The 22,919-nt window shown below is 36.6% G+C and overlaps 1 protein-coding gene across 2 annotated transcripts in view; it reads left to right on the top strand.

Annotated features, from left to right (window-relative positions):
* LOC106872359 (muscle calcium channel subunit alpha-1-like) overlaps positions 1-22,919 on the top strand; it is a 437,934-nt gene that overhangs the window by 250,376 nt on the left and 164,639 nt on the right. For both annotated transcript variants that reach the window (XM_089348768.1, XM_089348769.1), the window contains exons 15-22: positions 1,763-1,883; positions 3,353-3,513; positions 5,131-5,177; positions 6,651-6,742; positions 7,251-7,428; positions 15,080-15,209; positions 19,120-19,179; positions 21,200-21,300. In XM_089348768.1, coding sequence (XP_089204894.1) covers positions 1,763-1,883; positions 3,353-3,513; positions 5,131-5,177; positions 6,651-6,742; positions 7,251-7,428; positions 15,080-15,209; positions 19,120-19,179; positions 21,200-21,300 — 890 coding nt within the window. The remainder of the gene's footprint in view (positions 1-1,762; positions 1,884-3,352; positions 3,514-5,130; positions 5,178-6,650; positions 6,743-7,250; positions 7,429-15,079; positions 15,210-19,119; positions 19,180-21,199; positions 21,301-22,919) is intronic.

Raw genomic sequence — 22,919 nt, 5'->3', positions numbered from 1 at the left:
AAGAATGGTCCAAGCACTCCACCTGCCCAAAAACCACACCACACAGTTGCTTTCAGTGGGTGCATTTCATGCTCTTGCGTTATTTGAGGATTTTCATTTCCTTAAATCTTGCAGTTCTGTTTATTGACAAATCCACTCAAGTGGAAGTGGGCCTCGTCACTGAAGATGATTTTCTTTGCAAAATTTTCATCAGCTGCAAGTCTCTCCACAACCCAGTCTAAAAATTTCCTCCGCCTCCTGTGGTCAGGTGGCTGAAGATACTGTGTAAGTTGAATTTTGTACACATGCATGTGGAGATCTTAATGTAAAATTCAATGTAATGAAGTGGTCGGGATGCCCAACTGCTGCGAATGCCAACAAATCAATTTTCCTGGCCGCAGAGTAACACTGTCTCACACAACAGCAATTTGTTGCTCTGTCCAACAAGAACAATTCCACCCAGGTGATTTGGCCATTGCAACTAAACCAGCTGTTTTAAACTTCATTATTTGTCTGCAAACTGTAAACTTGTTGGGTGCTTCATTTCTCCCCCAAAATGGTACAGAATGTTCGAGCTGTTTGCATTGCACTTTTTCCATTTTGGGAAAATATCTTCACGATGAGAACGCGTTGCTCAGTTGTAAACTGCTCCATGACACACTGCACACTATTCTGAAAAACAAGCAAAAAACTGTTAACCGGAGTGAAAAGAGATAGCAAATGTGATAAAAGCATGCCTTCAAACTTCAAAACACAAAAGTGTTGCCCAATTCAAATTCGGCACTCTTTATGGAACACCCTATAAAATACTTAGAAACTGTTAGAATATTATTAGACATTTGCAGTGAGAATATATAATTAGAATGCAGTGGAAATAGCAATGTACAGTTAGAAGATACTTGAAATAGCAACATGCTGTTAGAACACGCTTAAATAGCAACATAACTGTTAAAATAATATCTTCATATTAAAATACAGGTATGGTTTAGTTTCCATTGAAACATACTATAAAATCCAGTTAAAATAACGACAAACAATAAGAATACAGTAAAAATATTTATATCTAGGGATAGAATAACTAGGTTTGTTGGGGGGGGATTAAAATTAGCACATAAAGTTAAATGGTATATAAAGCAAAATAAGATTTCGTCAAAATTAAAAATTAATGAAAGCTTTGCATTTGGAAGTGATGATTACTCTAACACTACAACATAACTAATCTAATTTCATATTAGTCACTTTGTGCACTGGAAAGAACTATAGGTGTATACACCATATATTCAAATATATGTATATTTATGTATATTCATGCACATCCTATATAGTGTATCATACATTTTAAACATATCTTGATAATAAGGCAAGAGTTTTTAAAAGTAGGTTTCAAAGTGTGGGCATATGTGTGTGTATAGACAGATATAGATGTATATAAATATATTAAAGAGATAAAGATAATTTTATGCTTTTCTTTGGAAAAATAAGAGTACTTAATACATACTTGAAAAGGAAGTGTATAGTGTTGGGTTGTGTATAGAATGGATTATTAATCTATACTGGTATATATTACAATCTCAGAGTTTGGATTAAATGAAGCAACTGATAAACAGGTTGACATACTACTTCCTCCATTCAAAATTATATATTTTGATATAATACAAATTAAAGAACTGATTTCATAATTGATCTTTCTCAATAAACCAGTAAAACTTACTCCACATACAGATATATACATCTTTCAGATTATGTAAACATGTATAAATGTTGGCATTTTGTATCTATTCAGATCTTGACTGGTGAGGATTGGAATGAAGTGATGTACAATGGTATCAAAGCATATGGAGGTGTCCGCAATGTGGGAGTTCTTGTCTGTCTATATTTTGTTATTCTGTTTATATGTGGTAACTGTATCCTTTTTTCTTTTGGAGATGGAAAAGAAGATAAGAACCAAATTACCATTTTGTTTCTTTCCTAAAATATATTACATATGTTTGTATTTGTGTATGTGTATACACACACACATGCACGCATATGCATGTATAGTTTTTTTCTTTATTTTGTAGTATATTCTGTTATTGATTTCATTCATCGGACCATGAGTATACTGAGTCACTGCCTTTTAGGAATTTATTCAGTCAAATTAATCCCAGTATATATTTTTGTCATGTACTTTATACATCTGTATTTTATCAATTCCTATTTCATTGAATTACTAAGTGACATTTTTGACGTAACACCATTTTTACATTACTAAACTAAAACACAGACACATAGACATATACTTAATGTAGTTACTTCCTTCCAGTTTCATGCTCATATCCAGGAATTTGGACACATTGATCTGTATCACATTATTCAAGCAGAAGTCAAGACTGTTGTGTACTATATGTTGTGTGACATCACCTGTGCTTTTCCAGAAATTGAAATTAGGTCACTCTTTCTGCTCAGTATTGGTATTGGGTACTTAATGATATATTATTTCTCATATTATTTCTATTGCACTGTTTTGACTTATAACTGAACCGAGTAGCTCTTTCTAAGATAAACCATGTGATCTGAATGGAATCACCTTCATCTTTCTTTTTGAGGATGATGTACTTCAAGAAGAGTTTAACATATCCAGAAAAAGATAACAATGTGCCACCACCATTGCATGGCCTATTTTTGCAAACATCCTCTGCACATGGACTGATTTAGATGCTGTACTTAATGATATGCTGAAGCTATAACATTTGCAGAGGTTCCTAGGTGATCCTAGAAAGGATGTGATAGATAGTGAGGGGAAGGGTTGACAGTTTTGATTATATATATAAAGATATGCTCACATTAGAATCAGTACAATGAGGATTGTTAGCATAATTATTTTCATTTGGATATGGTTTAATATTTCAATTTTCAATGTGATGTATCTGTGGACACCACCAATATCAATATTACTCTTATCATTAACTGTGCTACTATTTTATGACTCATACGGCCTTATTTTCTTGTTTCAAATTGATTATTCGTTGATAGATTTGGCATCATTTCCCTCATCTAAAGCTCTAATCACTTACACTTTACTTGTGAGAAGTGCTGGACATAGTTTTGTGGCTACCCTAAACGAGTTAAACTTAGCAAACTTTACTGACACAGTTCCGTGCTCACACCCAACACCAACGTGTCCAAATAAGTTTATTGGCATAAATTTTTTAAATTCTTTTTAACATCATGGACTCATCTAGAATAGCTACCTGTTGCTGCTACTTTAGTTAGTATACCCATTGAAGAAGATGCATTCTAATTAGAAAAAAGCTTCCTTTTTTCCCCATTGATTTGTGTTTTGCTGTGCAAAAAAACTTTATTAAATGTTAAGTGTCCTTGACTACTATCTAAGATATCCTGTTGAATGTCTTCTTGGCTATCGCTGTGGACAACTTGGCAGACGCTCAGTCCCTCACTGAGATTGAGCAAGAGAAAGAAGAAGAAAAAGAACGAAGCCGCTCTATACGTAGATCTAAGAGTAAATCTCCTGAAGCAAAAGGAGGAGAAGAAAATGTAAGCATGTTATTACAATCATTATTATTATTGTTGCTTCTTTTGTACTTACTTTTTTATATTTTATACAGTTGGGCTATGAGATCAACAGGTGAATTGGACAAGCATTCTTCACATTTGCCAAGCTCACAAAGAGAGTCTGGGAAAACAGAAAAGTGACTGCAAACATCAAGATTGCTGTCTATAAGGTATGCATCCATAGTATGCTACTTTAAGGCAGTGAGATGTGGAGCCTGTACTCCAGATAGCAGTGTCTCAATGTCTTCCACTTTCATAATCTGAAATGCATCTTGGATATTAAGCGAACTGACCACATCAACAACACCAAAGTCCTCAACCATGCCAAGATACCCAGTATACTCACCCTGCTCTAGCAACGTCATCTGCACTGGTTCAGTCTTGTACATTGCATGCCAGGTGGGAAGATACCAAAAGACCTGTATGGGGAATTGGCCACTGGCACAAAACCACAAGGACAACCTCATCTTCATTTCAAGGACATATGCAAGAGAGATATGAAGTCACTTGATGGGAGAGGGTCACAAATTATCCCCCATGCTGGAGACAAATACTACAATAGGGGATGAAGCAAAGGAAAGAAAAACAGGAACTCATCACCAAAGAAAAGTACACTTGATGAAAGGAAAAATCAGTAGCACTGGCAGAGAGCTCCTTCAAATGCGGTCACTGAATATGTGATTGCCACTCCCATGTGGGCCTCTATAGCCACAACAGATGCTGCACCACCATCAGCAGTGACATGGGTTCTTTGGACACAGATCCATGGCCTCTTGAGATCAACGGATGTCCACTACTACTACTAGTTGGGCCCAAGCTATGGGTCCGAAGACAGCATTTGATTGACAGCACTCTCCATAGTATGTGAGCTGTTCTAAGTTGTCTGATCTTCTGGACTGAATGAATATTGATGTTTCCTGAAATATGTTTTGTGAACTTTTCCATTACCTTTTCCATGATTCCTAGTGCTCTAATGACCATGGATATCATTTTGGTCTTCTTATTCTGTATCTTATTGATTTTGATTTCCAGGTTTTTGTATTTGCTCAGTTTCTCTATAACTTCACATGTAGGTGTTTCTTTAAGAAGGTATTGTAATGTTAATAAGTATACACCTCCTGTCCTTCTTGTCCATGATAATGATGTCACACTTGTTGATTGCTTTAATTCTCTGTCAGTGTAGATATGCATACGTCAGCATATAGTAACATCATTGCATTAATCCTAAATGTATTAACACCCTCATAATTGAAACCTCAGTCCTGGAGTGAAGTTTTTCTTTGTAAAGTGTAAGCAGAACATTAACACTTGGTTTATTATTTTTATTTATTAGTTTGTATTTGGAGTTTTGTCCATTAATCATTTGTCTAATATATGAAAGGACTTTACATAATGTATCATAAGATCTTATGAGACAACACACATTATTCAATTTCAATGTTTGAAGAATATATTGTTTGGATATTTTTCTAAAGCATGAATTGAGAGGAATTATGTTAGAGAAAATATTCAAGGAACAATAATCTGAAATCATAAGATATTTAAATTATTTGTTGACTTAGTTTTCTCTTTGATAAAATTTTCAATTTTTAATTTCAGAATGAAGGAGAAAAAAGTAATGAACTTGCAGAAAAATTAGATTCTCGGTTAGTGTAATTTTCTATTTCCCAAAATATACAGATTCTTTTATTAACTACTACTAAATTTCTCTGCATAAAATTACAAAAATAGATAACATTAATTCATTCTAAAAATGACTAATATATGGTAAATTCATTTTGGTAGTTCTGGAAAAAATGTATTATAATTATTATAAATAAAATGCACATCAAATTTAGCCTTTTGAAGTTTATAGCTACCAATGACTGACTTATATATGGAATTTAATAGAATATTGATGATATTGAAACAAATCATTGCATAAAATCATACAAGAGAAACAATCCTGTCAGAAGATAGTTGATTAATTTCTCTGAAAGGTTAATTAACAAGAATACTTGAAATGTATAAAATAAAGAATTACAGTAACATGTGTTTACTTAACATTCTAATTTCATTAAATCTCACTCCTTCATATTCATAATTTATATCTTGTGGTTTGAAGATTGAAGAGACCACCAGTCACAAGTAGTTTTCTTATATAAAGAAGGAATGGCACTTACTCCGTCATGGACTGATGTCAAGAAATAGGTGCTTACTTTGGAAAATTAAATTATTAAATATCTTATTAGTTTATGAAATATATTTTAATTCAATATTTATCACATTAAATGAATTAAGATTGGTCAGTAATAAAGGGAGAGAGAGAGAAGGAATTCGAACTATGAGTAGTAAACTACGAAATTCTTACATTCTCTCAATTTCCTGTAATTCAGACTGCCTCATAGTCCCAGCAGACAAAATGGAAAAGGCACTGCCCCTGGAGGATGGCAAGGCAGATGTGCTGGAACAGCCACTCTGATAAAACGGCTTGCACTTATGGATAGCCATCTCTGCCCTAACAGCGGTGAGCAGGGATATGGTCCAGGGGCCAAGAACACCAATGAAGGAATCTAGTTGTAAAAAAGCACTTCAAAAATAGAGGAAGTAACTGGGGACAACATACAGGATGAAAAACAAAAAAAAATACAATCCCTTAAAATTTTAAATTACAAGAATTTGGGGTGTGAAAACTGTACAGGTTGTGCTTATAATAATTGGTGCATTGGGAACTGTAAGCAAAGATGTAGACAAAATGGTTGAAAAAGATTGAAATACAATGTCTTGTAAAGCTTCTGCAGGAAGTTGGCCTATTAGAGACAGGAAAGATTATCAGGAGGGTTCTAAGCACTTGAAAGACTATATAAGGTTACAGGTAGTAACCTGCTACCTACATAAATCCTACAAGGAATAAGACTGAACCTGTGTCAAATCAATAATACCAGGCATGTGCCTGGTCTATCCTTATCAGGCAGGTAGCCATGATATGTATATTGAGCTTCATATTTTTGTATCTCAGTCTCACTTTGCTGTCATGCATTACTCTCTCACTCAATAGTAATAATAATACATACATATGCTTTCATACACACACACACATACATACAGTGTTGTTTATTTGTATTATTGTATTATAACAGGGAACCTCATGATGACCAACATATCCGGATAGACATAAATTCTGATGAAGTTGCTGGAGAATATCGAGAAAACACACAGATTCCCAGCCAAGGTAACAGAATACTGAGAAACTTATAAAAATATTATCTGTATATACTATATTAAATCATTTTATTTATTCATTTCTTATTACATACGTTTCACTTACTGAATTATTTTCTTGTTATAGTTTTAAAGCTTGTGAAATATAAGTGATTTTAGCTGTAAGGTTTGAATTTATGGTATTTAAACTTCTTAACACTTTGATCTAAAAAAAAAAACAAGTTACAATGGTTAAGAAAACATAGCTTTTAAGGTTTTGGTAAGCATTTCCAATCTGTAATTGTAAAATTTCTCTTATATTGTCTATGGGTTTTGAAAAAAACAGGAATGTTAATCAATCAAATTTCATTTTTTCCATAACTGTGTGACTTTGTGCCTTTAAGAAACATGCTGTAAGTTAAAGCTTGTATTTTCCACTGAAGCACATAAATTTTATTTTAAGGTCCAGCATCTACTCCACTATGTCATTTTACAAAGAAAATAATAATTCTTTTCTAACCTGTTTGCTTGTCTTTCAGAAGAAGAAATACCTGATGAAGAGCATGCAACTGAAGATGAAGAGACAACAGGAGAGGATGATGAATCAGATGCTGCAGCAACTGCTCGACCACAGAGAATGTCGGAAGTAAAAATGAACGACAAAGTGAAACCAATTCCAAAAGCTAGTGCATTATTTGTGTTTTCCCATGATAACAGGTAATAAGATTGATGGTAGCTGAAAGATGGAAAGAAAGGGAGTTGATTAAGAAGGATATCTATTGAATAATAATAATAATAATAATAATAATAATAATAATAATCATTGTTTAACGTCTGCTTTTCATGCTAGCATGGGTTGGACGATTTGACTGAGGACTGGCGAACCAGGTGGCTACACCAGGCTCCAATCTGATTTGGCAGAGTTTCTACAGCTGGATGCCCTTCCTAATGCCAACCACTCCGAGAGTGTAGTTAGTGCTTTTACGTGCCACCAGCACGAAGGTCAGTCAGGCGGTACTGACAATGGCCACGCTCGAAATGGTGTATTTTACATGCCACCTGCACAGGAGCCAGTCCAGTGGTACTGGCAACGATCTCACTTGAATGTCTTTTCATATGCCACTGTCACAAGTACCAGGAAGGCGACGTTGGTAACGATCACGCTCAAATGGTGCTATTTACATACCATCGGCACGGAAGCCAGACAGCTGGTGCTCTGGCAATGGTCACGCTCAGACGGTGCTCTTAGTGATCCACTGGTACAGGTGCCATCACAATTTCGCTTTCGCTTGCCCCAACAGGTCTTTGCAAGCCGAGTTTAGTGTTCAATGAAAGCGACGTTGGCATGGGTGCCAGTCTACAAATTTAGTTCGATTTCGATTTCACTTGCCTCAACAGGTCTTCACAAGCGGAGTTTAGTGTCCAATGAAGGAATGATACATGTAAGTGGGCTGGCTACATCCCTGGCAGAGGCCTTGGATTTTGGTCTCACTTGGCTTGCCGGGTCTTCTTACACACAGCATATTTCCAAAGGTCTCGGTCACAAGTCATTGCCTCGGTGAGGCCTAATGTTCAGAGGTCGTGCTTCACCACCTCATCCCAGGTCTTCCTGGGCCTGCCTAATAATAATAATAATAATAGTAATAATAATTCTTTCTACTATAGGTGCAAAGCCCAAAATCTGGATGGGAGGTCTAGTCTATTACATCAACCCCAGTGTTCAACTGGTACTCATCTCTTATTGACTCCAAAATGATGAATGGCAAAGTTAACCTCAGTAGCATTTGAACTCTGAACATAAGACAGACAAAATGCTGGTAGTGGTAGCAGCAGCAGCAGTTAATAAATAAATATATAATCATTATTATTATCATTATTATGACAGTGGAAGTCCAGAAATATCTTGAAATTTTTAATTATATCTGTTTGTCAGTGTTAAATCTTGCCATTATCTATTTAGGCTTTCATTTCTTTACAGTCTTAGAGATGTTCATCAGAGGCAAGACCATCTAGTGAAGGGGCACTAAAACATACATTAGGTGGATCATCATTAGAATGATAGCTAAAGAAGCTAATAATTATTGAAATTTATTACATATTGATTGCAGTTAAACTAACAGATGGATGGCCCGTTAAAGTGGTATCAAATGGCGGTTCTTAATGTTATATTAGAAGGCAGCTTAGTAGAAAGATACCAGACGACTATCCATTAAAAAACAATACAGTACCAGTAGAAATAAAGTCAGATGAATTGGATGGCTACATGATATTACATGGATGGCTGTGGATTCTACCTGTCCACTTTGCACTGAGGGATAAAGTATTGATGAAGCCATTTATCTATCAGCTAGATCCAGCTAAGCAGTTTCCTTCAGAAAATACACCGAGCAGAGAGATGAAGTTAATAGACTTTAATTAGCTAGCTTTCAAAAAGAAAAGAAAAAGTAGGGAAAACATTATTCCACTATCATAAGTAAGATATTGATTCTTTTCTCTGTTAATGTAGAATCTAGTTTACACTGATAAAGTAACCAGTTGAGTTCCATATGAATATAATTATGAATTAATTTGTTTAGCTGAAATAGGTTTTCCATAACTGTTTTCAATAATTCTTCTTTTGCTCTAGAAATTATTATTTAATGCTTCAAATTAGTTATGATATTAGAGTTTTGAAAGATGAAATTTAATTACTATCTTGATGACTTCGTAACTGCTTCTCGAGTTATTGTACTGGAAATAATGTCTGTTTTTTTTTTAATGTTTGGTGTCTTAGGATCATTTTAATAGCCTTAGCAGGCAGCTAACTGCTGTTTAAAAAAAGTGTCCTGCATAGAATTAACAGAATTCAAGTAGCACTGTGACAAAAACAGACTAATTTAGTCACAAGACCAGCAGTTGTTTTTTTTTCTTTTAACGTAATGGGATTTGTTATTATCATCAACTCCGATTCTTGACTGCTGCTTTATTTTATTGACCCTATTAGGATGAAAGGCAAAGTTGACACCTCATCAAAATTTAAAAAGCCAGAACAAATACCACAATACGTTTTATTTACATTATTTACGTTTGATGGATATTTGTCCTCATCTTGTTTGTTGTTTACACAACGTTTCAGCTGATATACCCTCCAGCCTTCATCAGGTGTCTTAGGGAAACTTTGAGCCTGGGTTCTCATTCCTAAGGTATTTTTCGATGTTGTTGTTGTTATTATTATTATTGAGTGAGAGAGCAGTGCATGCCATTGAAGTGACACTGGGGTAAAATATACAAAGCCCATTATACCCATCATGACTACCCATCTGATAAGGGTACACCAGGCACATGCATCACAACCATATGTGCACGACATGGTGATCTCATATCATCAGGTCACTGCCTGGAATCGAACTCAGAATCTTGGGGTTAGTAGCCCAACTGGTGAAGCACTATCTGTGACTCAAGAAAAACTAGTGACAGACACCCATCTACTAGAACGCACTAGTATGCCAATAAGCAACTTGATGGAAATGTTAACCTTCTGTGTAGAAACTACCTATTTCAGTATGGACACTGATATATATCGACATAGAAAAGGGTTTAGCTATGGGTTCGCCATTATCACCGATAATAGCCAATATATACATGGAATACTTTGAGAATTTGGCTTTAGGATCAACACCACTAAAACCAACCCTATGGCTGCGGTATGTTGATGACACCTTTATTCTCTGGCCCCACCAGGAAGATGTCCAAGTGCTGTTAGATCATGTGAACTCAATAAAGCCATCTATGCAGTTCACAATGGAAAAGGTAAAAGACAATCAGCTAGCATTCCTGGATGTATTAATAACATGCACCAAGTATAGATTCAGGACATCCGTATACCACAAGCTGACCTTCACTAGGCAATACCTTAACTTCAATTCCCACCATCCATACAGTGTAAAGAGAGGAATTGCTAGTGGTTAAGAACACAGGCTACTAACCCCAAGATTCCAAGTTCGATTCCAGGCAGTGACCTGAATAATAATAATAATAATAATAATAATAACATTGAAAAATACCTTAGGAATGAGAACCCAGGTTCGAAGTTTCCCCAAGACACCTGATGAAGGTTGGAGGGTATGTCAGCTGAAACATTGTGTTAACAACAAACAAGATCATCATCATCATCATCATCATCGTTTAACGTCCGCTTTCCATGCTAGCATGGGTTGGACGATTTGACTGAGGACTGGTGAAACCGGATGGCAACACCAGGCTCCAGTCTGATTTGGCAGAGTTTCTACAGCTGGATGCCCTTCCTAACGCCAACCACTCAGAGAGTGTAGTGGGTGCTTTTACGTGTCACCTGCACGAAAACGGCCACGCTCGAAATGGTGTCTTTTATGTGCCACCCGCACAAGCCAGTCCAGGGGCACTGGCAACGATCTCGCTCGAAAATCCTACAGGAGCCAGTCAGGCGGTACTGGCAACGGCCACGCTCAAAATGGTGCATCTCATGTGCCACCCGCACAAGAACCAGTCCAGGGGCACTGGCAACGATCTTACTTGGCTTGCCGGGTCTTCTCACGCACAGCACATTTCCAAAGGTCTCGGTCAGTAGTCATCGCCTCGGTGAGGCCCAATGTACGAAGGTCTTGCCTCACCACCTCAGCCCAGGTCTTCCTGGGCCTACCTCTTCCACGGGTTCCCTCAACTGTTAGGGTGTGGCACTTTTTCACGCAGCTATCCTCCTCCATTCTCACCACATGTCCATACCAGCGCAATCGTCTCTCTTGCACGCCACAACTGATGCTTCTAATGTTCAGCTTTTCTCTCAAGATACTTACACTCTGACGGGTATTCACATTGACATTACACATCCAACGGAGCATACTGGCTTCATTCCTTGCGAGCTTACGTATGTCCTCAGCAGTTACAGCCCATGTTTCACTGCCATGTAGCATGGTTGTTCGTACGCATGCGTCATACAGTCTGCCTTTTACTCTGAGTGAGAGTCCCTTTGTCGCCAGCAGGGGTAAGAGCTCTCTAAACTTTGCCCAGGCTATTCTTATTCTAGCAGCTACACTTTCAGCGCACCCACCCCCACTACTAACTTGGTCGCCCAGATAGCGGAAGCTATCGACTACCTCTAGTTTTTCACCCTGGAATGAGATAGAAGTTGTTTCCTGTTTGTTTGCAGTCTTTATTGCACCTGAACATCTGCCACAAACAAAAACTAACTTGCTAGTTAACCTGCCTTTGATGTTGCTGCACCTCTTATGTGTCCATAGCTTGCACCGGGTACATCTTATAGAGTTACTACCTACTCCTTTTCTACATACTGAGCAGGGCCATCTACCTGAAGGGGTTTGTGTTTTATCTACCTTCCTACTTATTAGGATTTTGGTTTTAGCTAGGTTGACTCTAAGGCCCTTCAATTCTAGACCTTGCTTCCACACCTGAAACTTCTCCTCTAGTTCTGATAGTGACTCCGCAATTAGGGCAAGGTCATCAGCATAGAGGAGCTCCCAGGGGCAACCTGTCTTGAACTCCTCTGTGATTGCCTGGAGGACTATGGTAAATAAGAGGGGGCTGAGGATGGAACCTTGGTGGACCCCTACCTCTACCCGGAATTCATTGCTGTACTCATTTCCAACCCTCACCTTACTGGCAGCATCTCTGTACATGGCTCGCACAGCTCTCACTAACCATTCTTCTATTCCAAGTTTCCTCATTGACCACCAGATAAGGGATCGGGGGACCCTGTCAAAGGCTTTCTCCATGTCAACGAAAGCCAGGTACAGAGGTTTATCCTTAGCTAGGTATTTCTCCTGCAACTGTCTCACTAGAAATAAGGCATCAGTAGTGCTTTTACCTGGCACGAACCCAAACTGCATCTCATCTAAATTGATTCGCTCCCTAATTAGTTGGGCTATGACCCTCTCTGTAACTTTCATAACCTGATCTAACAGCTTGATGCCTCTGTAATTATTTGTATCTAAAGCGTCACCTTTACCTTTGTAGCAGTTGACTATGATGCTGCTACACCAGTCATTGGGTATGACTCCTTCGTGTATCACCTGGTTCGTAATATGGGTGACTAGGCTATAGCCAACACTGCCAGATATTTTGAGCATCTCTGCAGTGATTCCTGATGGGCCTGGGGCTTTCCCGGTCTTCATACTCTTAATTGCTTTATCTACCCTGGTACTATCAACTCGGAGAGCTGGTCCCTCTATTGGGTCGACATACGGCAGGCTCTCTTTCTCCCATTCATTCTCTTTATTAAGCAATCTATCGTAGTGGCATCTCCAGACCTCTTTCTTTGCATCCTCATTTAATGCAAGCGTACCATCATCCATGCGAACACATTTCTCTCCTACAACATCACTATTCTCTCTCCTACACTGTCTTGCAACACGAAATACCTCGAGTCTTTGGTCCTCACGGCGCAGAACATTGGCAAATCTTTCCTTATCTGCTTCCCCTCTGGCTAAATAAACCTGTCGCCTAGCCTCCCTTCTGGCACATTGGTACAATTCCCTGCTACCACCGTTCTTCCAGTCCTTCCAAGCCTGTTTCTTTTGTCTAATAGCCCTGTCTACCTCCTTGTTCCACCACCACGTTACTCTGGGTCGGGAGGGGACCTTACACCACCCACAAATCTGGTCGGTGGCTTTCAACAGGTTGTCCCGCAGAAATCTCCAATTGTCTTCCACGTTGTATGATGCTATATCCCCTTCTATTTCGTTAAATGCTTCAAGTAACTTGTCTCTAAGTCTCTGTCCGTTTGCAGGGTCTTTAAGCTTCCACACCCTTCTCCTCCAAGCCTGTCTAATTCTGGGCACCCATTTTGCCTTGATCCCAAAGTCGCTAACTACTAATCTATGTTGTGGGGTACATTCTTCGCCAGGGTAGGTTTTGGCATTTATAAGCCGCCCTCTTTCCCTATTTCTGGCGAGGATGTAGTCGATTTGGCTAGAGTGTCTGCCGGAGCGGTAGGTGACTAGGTGACTGGCAGGTTTCCTGAAGTTGGTATTGCAGACCATAAGATCGGTTGCATCACAGAACTCCAGCAGTCTGGTTCCCTCCTCGTTGCGGGAACCGAAGCCATAGCCTCCATGTATGCCATGGAAGCATCCAGCACGACGTCCGACATGACCGTTGAAGTCTCCAGCCACAAAGAGAAGGTCCCTGTCACTCGTCGACGAGGTAGTTTGCAAGAGGGTGTCATAGAATTGGTCTTTCAGACCATCTGGTAGCCCCGGTTGAGGTGCATAGGCTGAGATGACAGTAGCTAATCTATGATGAAGCACTAGTCTGATCTTAAGTACTCTGTCACTTACTCTAACGACCTCGATTACCTTATCCACCCATTTCTCCGCTAGAAGTATTCCTACGCCCCCGACCCCGTCAGTGTTCCCTGCCCAGAAAATCTTGTACCTGTGTTCTTTGCCTGTGAGGAACCTCGCAGAACCTCCTCTCCATCTTACTTCCTGGATGCAGCACATATCTACGCGTCTCCGTTCAAGCATCTCAACAATTTCACCAGATCTACCTTTCAGCGTGCCGACGTTGAGAGTGCCAATCCTAACAGTATGGGTGTTGGGGGTGTGGGCCTGTAGCCTGGGAAGGGGAAAAGCAGTGTCGTGTACCTGAAAAGAAAACTTGCAATTGGAAGAATTCATAAGCAAAACAGTACCTACAACCTGCAAACATTTCTCAAACTTAATGCGCTACCCAAAGGTAGGGGAGAGGATGGCCAAGGCCACTAGATGGGTTCCGGGAGACAGCCGAGGTTGACAGGATGACAGAGGAATGAACTTCCGGTGGAGGGGGTGGGAGGGCGGGTTACCGCCAGCGAGTAGATAGGGCTCTTAATTGTAGATTTTAAATATTTGAGACAACAATGCATAAATAAGATGAGGACAAATATCCATCAAATGTAAATAATGTACACTTTTTCTGACACTCAGTTTATTCTGCCAGCTTGACACCCTACTACTACTACTACTACTACTACTACTACTACTGCCACCAGTAGTAGTAGTAGTAGTAGTAAGAACTTATATCACTAATAACAGCCACTTAGGACAAGCCATTAGAATGAACTTGGTAAATGCAAAGACTGATAAAACTCAGTCTGAGAGCAAATGAATAATCTGTGGAAAAGGAAACAAAAGTATCAACCATTTCTTAAGTGGATGCAATAAGCTAGTTCAGAAAGAGTATAAATGCTGGCGTGACTGTATCAGTAAAAGAGTGCATTGGGATGTTAGCTAAGTGTGCGGATCCAAAGTGACAGAAAAGTGTTATGAACACATACCAGAGGCTTGTGAATGAAAATTTACAGGATTACACCTTAATTTTATAATTAACCAAATGATTCTTTCTATTTAAATAGATTCCGAGTTTTTTGCCATTTTGTCTGCAATCACAACTATTTTGGAAACTTTGTTTTGGCCTGCATCCTCATCAGTAGTGCTATGTTAGCTGCTGAAGACCCACTTGATCAATCTGCTGAGAGAAGTAAAGTAAGTATTTGTACCATTTATTTCTTGTATTTCAAACAACACTTATATAAGGTAGGAAATTCTCAGGTAGAGCAGATATTTATGGTTTAGGCATGAATCTGGAATATCCTTCTTGGTCACACAGAGTTATCTGCTATATTACAATTTTCAGTCAGACATTTGATTACTGCTATAGCTAAAATTTTATTCACTAAGAATTGTTTCCTCTTTATTCAAAAAGAATTCAGAATGCTGTGTGATATGTAGAGTGAAGGTTATGAGAAAACCTATCCATAGTTCTTTTGATGAAGACTCATACATCTAAATGTTCTTGACATCACATTTGTTTCAATCATGATCACTTTTTCTGTGGTGCTCCATGTTTGAGACATAGTTTCTTTGTTACTTCACTAGTTACTTGTTACTTCACTTGTTCGTTGTTACTTCACTTGTTCGTTGTTACTTCACTTGTTTCCTTGTTACTTCACTAGCTAAGGAGGTTTTTACTTTGATTGAAAATCTTATGTTTTGAAGCATTTACATTGGTAAAACTATGTTACTGATTATGTATGTGCTTGTTTAAATTTTAATCCAAGAGACTTAGAGATCTAGTGTATATTCTTGAACAATCATGCTAATTTCATGGTGATAATGATAATGACAACAATAGCCACCACTATCACCAGCAACAGTTTAGTTCATATATGCTAACTAGATGTATTATTGTATAATGAGGATTATTACTATTGTTGTTAACTGATTTTCATGACTGAAATTAGACTGTATTACAAAAAAATTATTCTGAAATTTTCTAGTTCCTATTCTTAACAGACTTGGATCATATTGATTTTAAAGGAAATGATTGATTTTAGCATATTTGCTCGATTGAAGCATCCTGCATTGTCATGATAATTAACATATTTCTTTGATGAAAGGATCTTGAATGGCTATGCTGATTTACATATTTTTCTAGTGAAAAAACCCTGTATCATTGAGCAAATTAGCATTTTTTTTTTAAATCTAAAGGATCCAATATTATCACATTAATTCATTCCACGTAGATTGAGAAGCTATTGTTGTGTTAGGATTCTTAGACTATTTTATTCTCATTGTAGTAAGTGTTGTATAGCAAGAAATAAATTAGTAGTGAATTGAATATATGTTCTAATTTCAATTCCTGTTGAAAATTATTTTACTTAGTTTAGCTAAAAATTTCCTTGAAATAGTCTTGAACATCACAGAATCCATTCCCCTTTCAGATATATGGATTTGTGTACTAAATATTAAATCAATTTTTACTCACATGTTCTATTGGTCAGAATCAGTGCTAGTATTGTCTTTACTTGAAGTAAGATAATTGCATTAGTTATGTGTTTGTTTCTGTCTCAAAATTAAAATGCAAGTCGTCTATATCATCCTTACTATTTTTTTTACACTTTTCAATATTCTTTTTTTACCAGTGCCACCTGACTAGCTCCCATACTGGTGGCACGTAAAAAGCATCATTCGAGTATGGCTAATGCCAGTGCCGCCTGACTGGCACCCGTGCTGGTGGCATGTAAAAAGCACCATTCAAGCATGGCTGATGCCAGTGCCACCTGACTGGCATGTAAAAAGCCCCCACTACACTCTCAAAGTGTAGGTTGGCATTAGAAAGGGCATCCAGCTGTAGAAACCTTGCCAAATCAGATTGGATCCTGGTGCAGCCTCTCAGCCGGCCAGTTCTCAGTCAAACTATCCAACCCATGCCAACATGGAAAGCGGACATTAAACAATGATGATGTACTAGTAAAAGATATACAATGGCAATAAATTGAATATAATCAAAAAGCAGACCAAAGGTTTTAGTTTGCTAATATCACTTCATCATAAAAACCAAAATATTCTAATCAGATGATGACTGTTATTGATAAAAACACATGTTCATCTATCTAATGAAATTCTTCTATATTTGTGAGGTGTGCATTTTGTGTGATATTAGTTTCACACATACTACAGTTAGTAAAACTAGGAATGCACTTGGAGAGCACAGACCTCCACCAAGCAGCTCATTTCCACCCACATACACACATGCTGAAAATTGCCCGATTTCCCAAACCAATGCTGGCAAAAACATAACCTTCTTGGCAGGGGCAAAAAAGAATAACACAGCCATATGATTTATAAAAAAAAAAACCTTTAACAACAGGAATCATCTGAAGCAGTTATAATACACCAATGACAACACCAAGCTCCGCAGACCTCCACCAAGCAGCTCATTTTAAGATAGATACGCAAGTATAATTACTAATAGAGAAACGAAAATAAACTTTGGAAACAGCAACGCCACCATAGGTTATGTGGAAACGATGAACGTGTTTTCAAGGGAGATAATCAAAGAATCTAATATTGTGATACTTCATGTAAAGTAAATATAACAAATGAAAAATCTTTCATAAAAATTCCCAGATCACTTCCAAAATTTTATCATCTGTTCCTTGTGTCATTACCAACTTTTCTTGCAAGTTGCATCAAATACCATTCACAACTTTTTGAGTTATTTTGCACACAGATGGACAAACCAACACCAATGAAAACATAACCTCCTTCCTTGGCAGAGGTAAAAATATAGGAATTCAATAGTAAAAAAGATTATACTTACTGTTTTCAGTGTAATCTCATTAGTATGATACGCTCTAGTGAAAGGATGTTGAAATACAGAAAGACAATTTTGAAGAATAGTAAGGTGCAAAAATTGAATATGCTAATATCAAGCTTCTGGTTTGTGTTTCTCAGCTGAAGTTCTGCCCATTGTTTATTTCCTTTTCCATTCCTCTTGGTTTAGAATATCAGTATTATACAAAAAATATCACACACTATACTAGAATAAACAGTTTAAGTGTATTTTACTTGTATGTTTACAACTGAGTGTATACATTCAGTTATATTGATTTCAAAAGATTGGAGAATGGAAATTGTAATATAATATTTATACATTTTTTGAGGGCATTAAGAAAATAAGTCAAATAACTACAACAAAAATATTAGACCTGGGTCATAGGCTTGTTTTGTCTGTAGCTTACTACTTTTGCTGTTGTACTTGCCATACTGATAAGTGCTCTAAAAGTTGCCATCTCTACTCAGTATGACTAAGTTTTTATTTAGCTCTATGCCATAGAAATCTTATTCAATCAGAACTACTTTATACAATCAGTGCTACTCAACAAAAACACCTGTTCAGATATATTTTGACAGGAGAGTTGCAGATAGTTGAATTACAGGCTACCATCTGAAGTCTTAATGGAGCTTAAACTGTATCTAACAGTTCATTGTATCTATGGTTAAGTCATTTTATCCATGTCTATAAATAGATATCACAAGATGGAAACAACATACTGACGTCAAGCAGTACTGAACATTTGGAATTTTCCAGTTGGCTTTTTAAGTTTTAAAGTACTTAGTTCAAGTTCCGCTATGGGTATGCATTGGAGACATGAAGACAGAAACTTCAGTGATACCTGCTAAAATCTAATATTAAATTCATTACCAGTCACCATTTTTAGATGGAATTCTGAGTTCAATATCAGTTTCATAAACCAACTATGTTTTTATTTATCTATTTATCTTGTTTCATTTTGTTTTTGTAACAATTTTTATAATAAATTCAATGAATGTAACAAGTCCTTAGTATACTGAAGTTACTTTGAAGTTGTAGAATGTTAAATCAACTGATGGTTAGATTAATTTCATTTAGTCAATGTTTATAATTTTATGTATAAAGTTTTTTAATAAAAAATGATGCTAAAAAAGTGCATCTCAAAATATATTATGAACTTAAAGTTGATTGAAATACAGTAAGATGAACTATATTTTGACAAATTATCATCTTTCAAGCACAATACATTTCTTTCTCCTTCCTATACTCAGTGATATTATTTCAATTTTCTTACAGATATTAAATTATTTTGACTATATTTTTACGAGTGTATTTACTATTGAAATCATCATCAAGGTAAGTTTTACTGCCAATTAACCTGATATTTAAAATTTTGTACATATATATTTTCTAAGAAGTTGTTCTAAAGAATAGTAAAAAGTAGTGAAGTAATTGTACTATTAAACATAGCTTTTCAGTAGCAAAAATGATAAAGTTATTAATACTATCTTGTCTTCAATGAGTCTGTTGTTATACAGCTCTGTATCTCTATGCAAATATCCATGTATTTGTGTTTCTTCATCAATATCATAGACATCATATTGTATTCATAAGCTAAATATTTCTTTGACAGGTGAGCCAATGAGGGAAACCTCTATGTGGTTGCTCAACCTGCTAGAACTAGCTGTCAAATTTCTCCCAAGTTCACGCCCTGCCATTTGGTATTAAGTCAGAACATATATTCTTAAAAAGACAGGATGATGACAGTTGGAAGTCATTTGGTTTAATGTACAAGTAGTGACAGAATATGACTTTTTGATGATTGAAAATACAAAAGTTGATATCCAAATAGGGTTCTTACAAAGTAGCATTTGAAAAAAAAGAAAAAAAGAAAAACCCACTAGGGAACCTCTACATGGTCACTCAATCTGCTAGACATAGCTACCAAATCTCCCTTAAATTACAACCTTCTTACTTAAAACTTACTAACTTAAAAATAGAAGACATATTAGAAAGAAAACGACATAAGAAAAAAATGCAGTGATCAGTGCAGGAACACCTGTTGATAATGGATTTTCTCAATCAAGGCTCACCAGGGATTAAGCAATAACAATAACCTATAGATAAAATGAATGTAGGATTAACTGGGGAGTAATCATGTCATTTAATATAGTGTTAAATAAATAGATAAGCAAAAATAAAATTTAGGTTTGAAAATAAAGACAGATTACACCAAAAGTTGAGAAGAAATGAAACAAACTAAATGAGCTGTCGAAGGAGATACTTGCTTGACTATGTACCTAAGTGTGAGATTGTGTATTTCTGAGATCTGTGCATATATGTATGTAGAAAAGAATTTCCCTTGATTTGCTCATTTTAGTTATTGTTGTTTAGACCCAGGTCAAACCTGAACCAGGGTAAAGACCTCCTTCAGTCATGAATGACCATGGGATTGCAGCTAGAAAGTTACCCTCTGAGGCACAAGTCCAGGCAAGGTTGTTTATGGAAGACCATCAGTCACCCATGCTTTCCAGTCTCCCCTCTCCATGCCACCTTTGTTATCCAAGGGATAGGCAAAGACATGGCTAGAGGCAGCAGATGTAGACTTAACAGTATATATATTTGTCCAATCATTTTTACATTTATTTTCCCATGCAAGACAAATACATACTGTTGAGACGTTTTTACTTCTAGATGCCCTTCTTGTCACTAACTTTTTTTTTTTTCTTAAGTTGAGAGAGTTTTTTTTTTACTCCACTCTGCTTTGAAAATATAGAGCTAGCAAACAATTTATCACAGGAGAATAACATCAGACAATACTCAGTAATTTTTTATATGAGTATAGAATGTAAACAGTCACACACATATTCACATACATGTATACATGTGCATCATTCATTTTTCTAAGATATCATAGGTTTAAAGCATTGTTTTACAACCAGATAACCTTTTTGTTGCCAACCTTTACCTGTTTTTCCAAGTAAAGGATTTTTTATTCCACAGGTCTTTAAGTAAGGTTAATTCTTGGAATTACAGCTTGTAGTGAAATAAAGAATGGTAAGGAGTAGCAAGATGAAGGTCCACAATGTGTGGTCAGATGTTAAGACAAAGGAGGGCAGTAGGTGGTGAGATGAAGGATTGTTATAGATGACAAGGGATCGTAGGGCAAGATGTTATGAGATCTATCCAACCCATGCCAGGATGGATAAGTAGACATGTGATGGTAGTGGTGGTATGTGGCAGCCCATCCAACCCATAGCAGCTTGGGAAAATGGACATAAGCTGATGGTAGCAATGATAATAACAGTATATAATCTTGATTCATTGAAAATATGAATAATCAATTTTAATAGAATTTCTTTATTTTTACTTACAGCTCATTAGTTATGGATTAGTTCTTCACAAAGGCTCCTTTTGTCGAAGCTATTTCAACTTGCTGGACTTGTTAGTTGTTGGAGTATCTCTTATATCCATCAAGTGAGTTTACCTTTAATTGTTCACTAAGCAATTGGTTATGACCGAATAAGTTTTGTGTGTGTGTTTGGTGAATATTGATTACATAGGTTTGTGTATTTATATTTTCTAAGTATGTGTGTATTTGTAAATGTGCATGTGTTTGAGTATGTGTGTTTATATATGTACTTATGCAGGTGCATGTTTGTGTGTATGTGTTCATTTGTACCACTTATTTCATGATTAAAAATTTATCATTTTTTTTACTTTTCAGCAATTATATTGTTAATGTGTCTCTTTGTGTCCCTTTGAATTTCATACTCTTAAAACTAGTTGTCTATATGTCTACATTTACACTTCATCTCTATTCTTTTAGAGCTACTTTATAATACTCTACATCTTCCTTATTGATTATCTATATTACACTCAGTAGTATTCCTTTGCACTCAATATTCTTTCAGTATCCATGCTAGTTCATTAACAACCAACTGGTATACTGTTTGAGTTCCATCATAAGTAGTGTATTATGACCCACAATCCCCTAGTACACCTTATTGTAATTAGGTGATAACATGGAGTGGTGGATGGGAGTTAAAAATCTTCCCATGATCAAACTCTATGAAAGACTACCATTCCTAGTTAAGGAGCAAGAAAAGTGAGAGAGAAAGCAATGCCTGGCTTTCAAACCTCTTACAACTATGAAAGTTGAGATAAACTCCAATTCATATCAACTATGGAGATAAAGTGGCAGAGAGGATAAAGTGTTGACTTAACTGCTGAAAGGTCACAAGTTCAAAACTGCTGCTAGTGATTTGTTGTATTTCTAAAAAGAACACACTTCTACACTGACTTAATTCTTCTGATCTCAGAAATAAATCCAGAATCATCTGGGAATTCTACCTGCAATAAACCAACATCCTATACAGAATGAAATATACATGCCTTCAAACTGACAAGTATCCTTGAAAGGCAAAGGAAATGTATTCATTAATTTTGCACATCATCCATTATGATGAATACTTTTATTACAAGTCTAGTACTATAAACAAGATATGCTGGAGCTTACTCATTAAATCCAATTAGTAGTTCACCATTTAAAATCCCCCACCAAACCCGGACAACATTTACTGTAGTAATGTCTTGAATAAACTCATTTTTAGTAATGCTTTGACATAATTAAAGCAACTCTTACATACACACTCACACACATAGTTAATAACTTTTAAGAAAATCTTTCTTTAGGTATATATGTAAATATGTATGCATAGGAAGAGTGTCCAGCTCTAGAAACTATGCCAAAGCAGACAGTTAAGCTTAGCACAGTTCTCAAGCCTCTTAGTTATAGTCAAACCATCCAATCCATACCAGCATGAAATAAAGGACATTAAATGCAGATGATGATGATGATGTTCATCTGTGTATCAACTGTTTTCAGTTTTATTGAACTCTAAACTTTTACTGACCTTTAAAATTCACTGCTTTCAGGCTTGTGGGATCTATGTATTCCCTGAAATCAATGATTTCAAAAAGCTGGTGAACAGCAAAACTCCTCAGAGAGCCTGGTGATAAACTTTGTCTTACTTGGATTGTTTATGCTTTTCTGAAAGGCAACAATTTTACACAACCTCATTTTCTCATCCCAA

Source organism: Octopus bimaculoides, chromosome 3, assembly GCF_046866305.1.
Source record: "Octopus bimaculoides isolate indiv1 chromosome 3, ASM4686630v1, whole genome shotgun sequence".
NCBI classification, from domain to species: Eukaryota; Metazoa; Mollusca; class Cephalopoda; order Octopoda; family Octopodidae; genus Octopus; species Octopus bimaculoides.
Note: the sequence above shows the minus strand (reverse complement) of the source record. Positions and strands in the feature narration are given on the sequence as shown.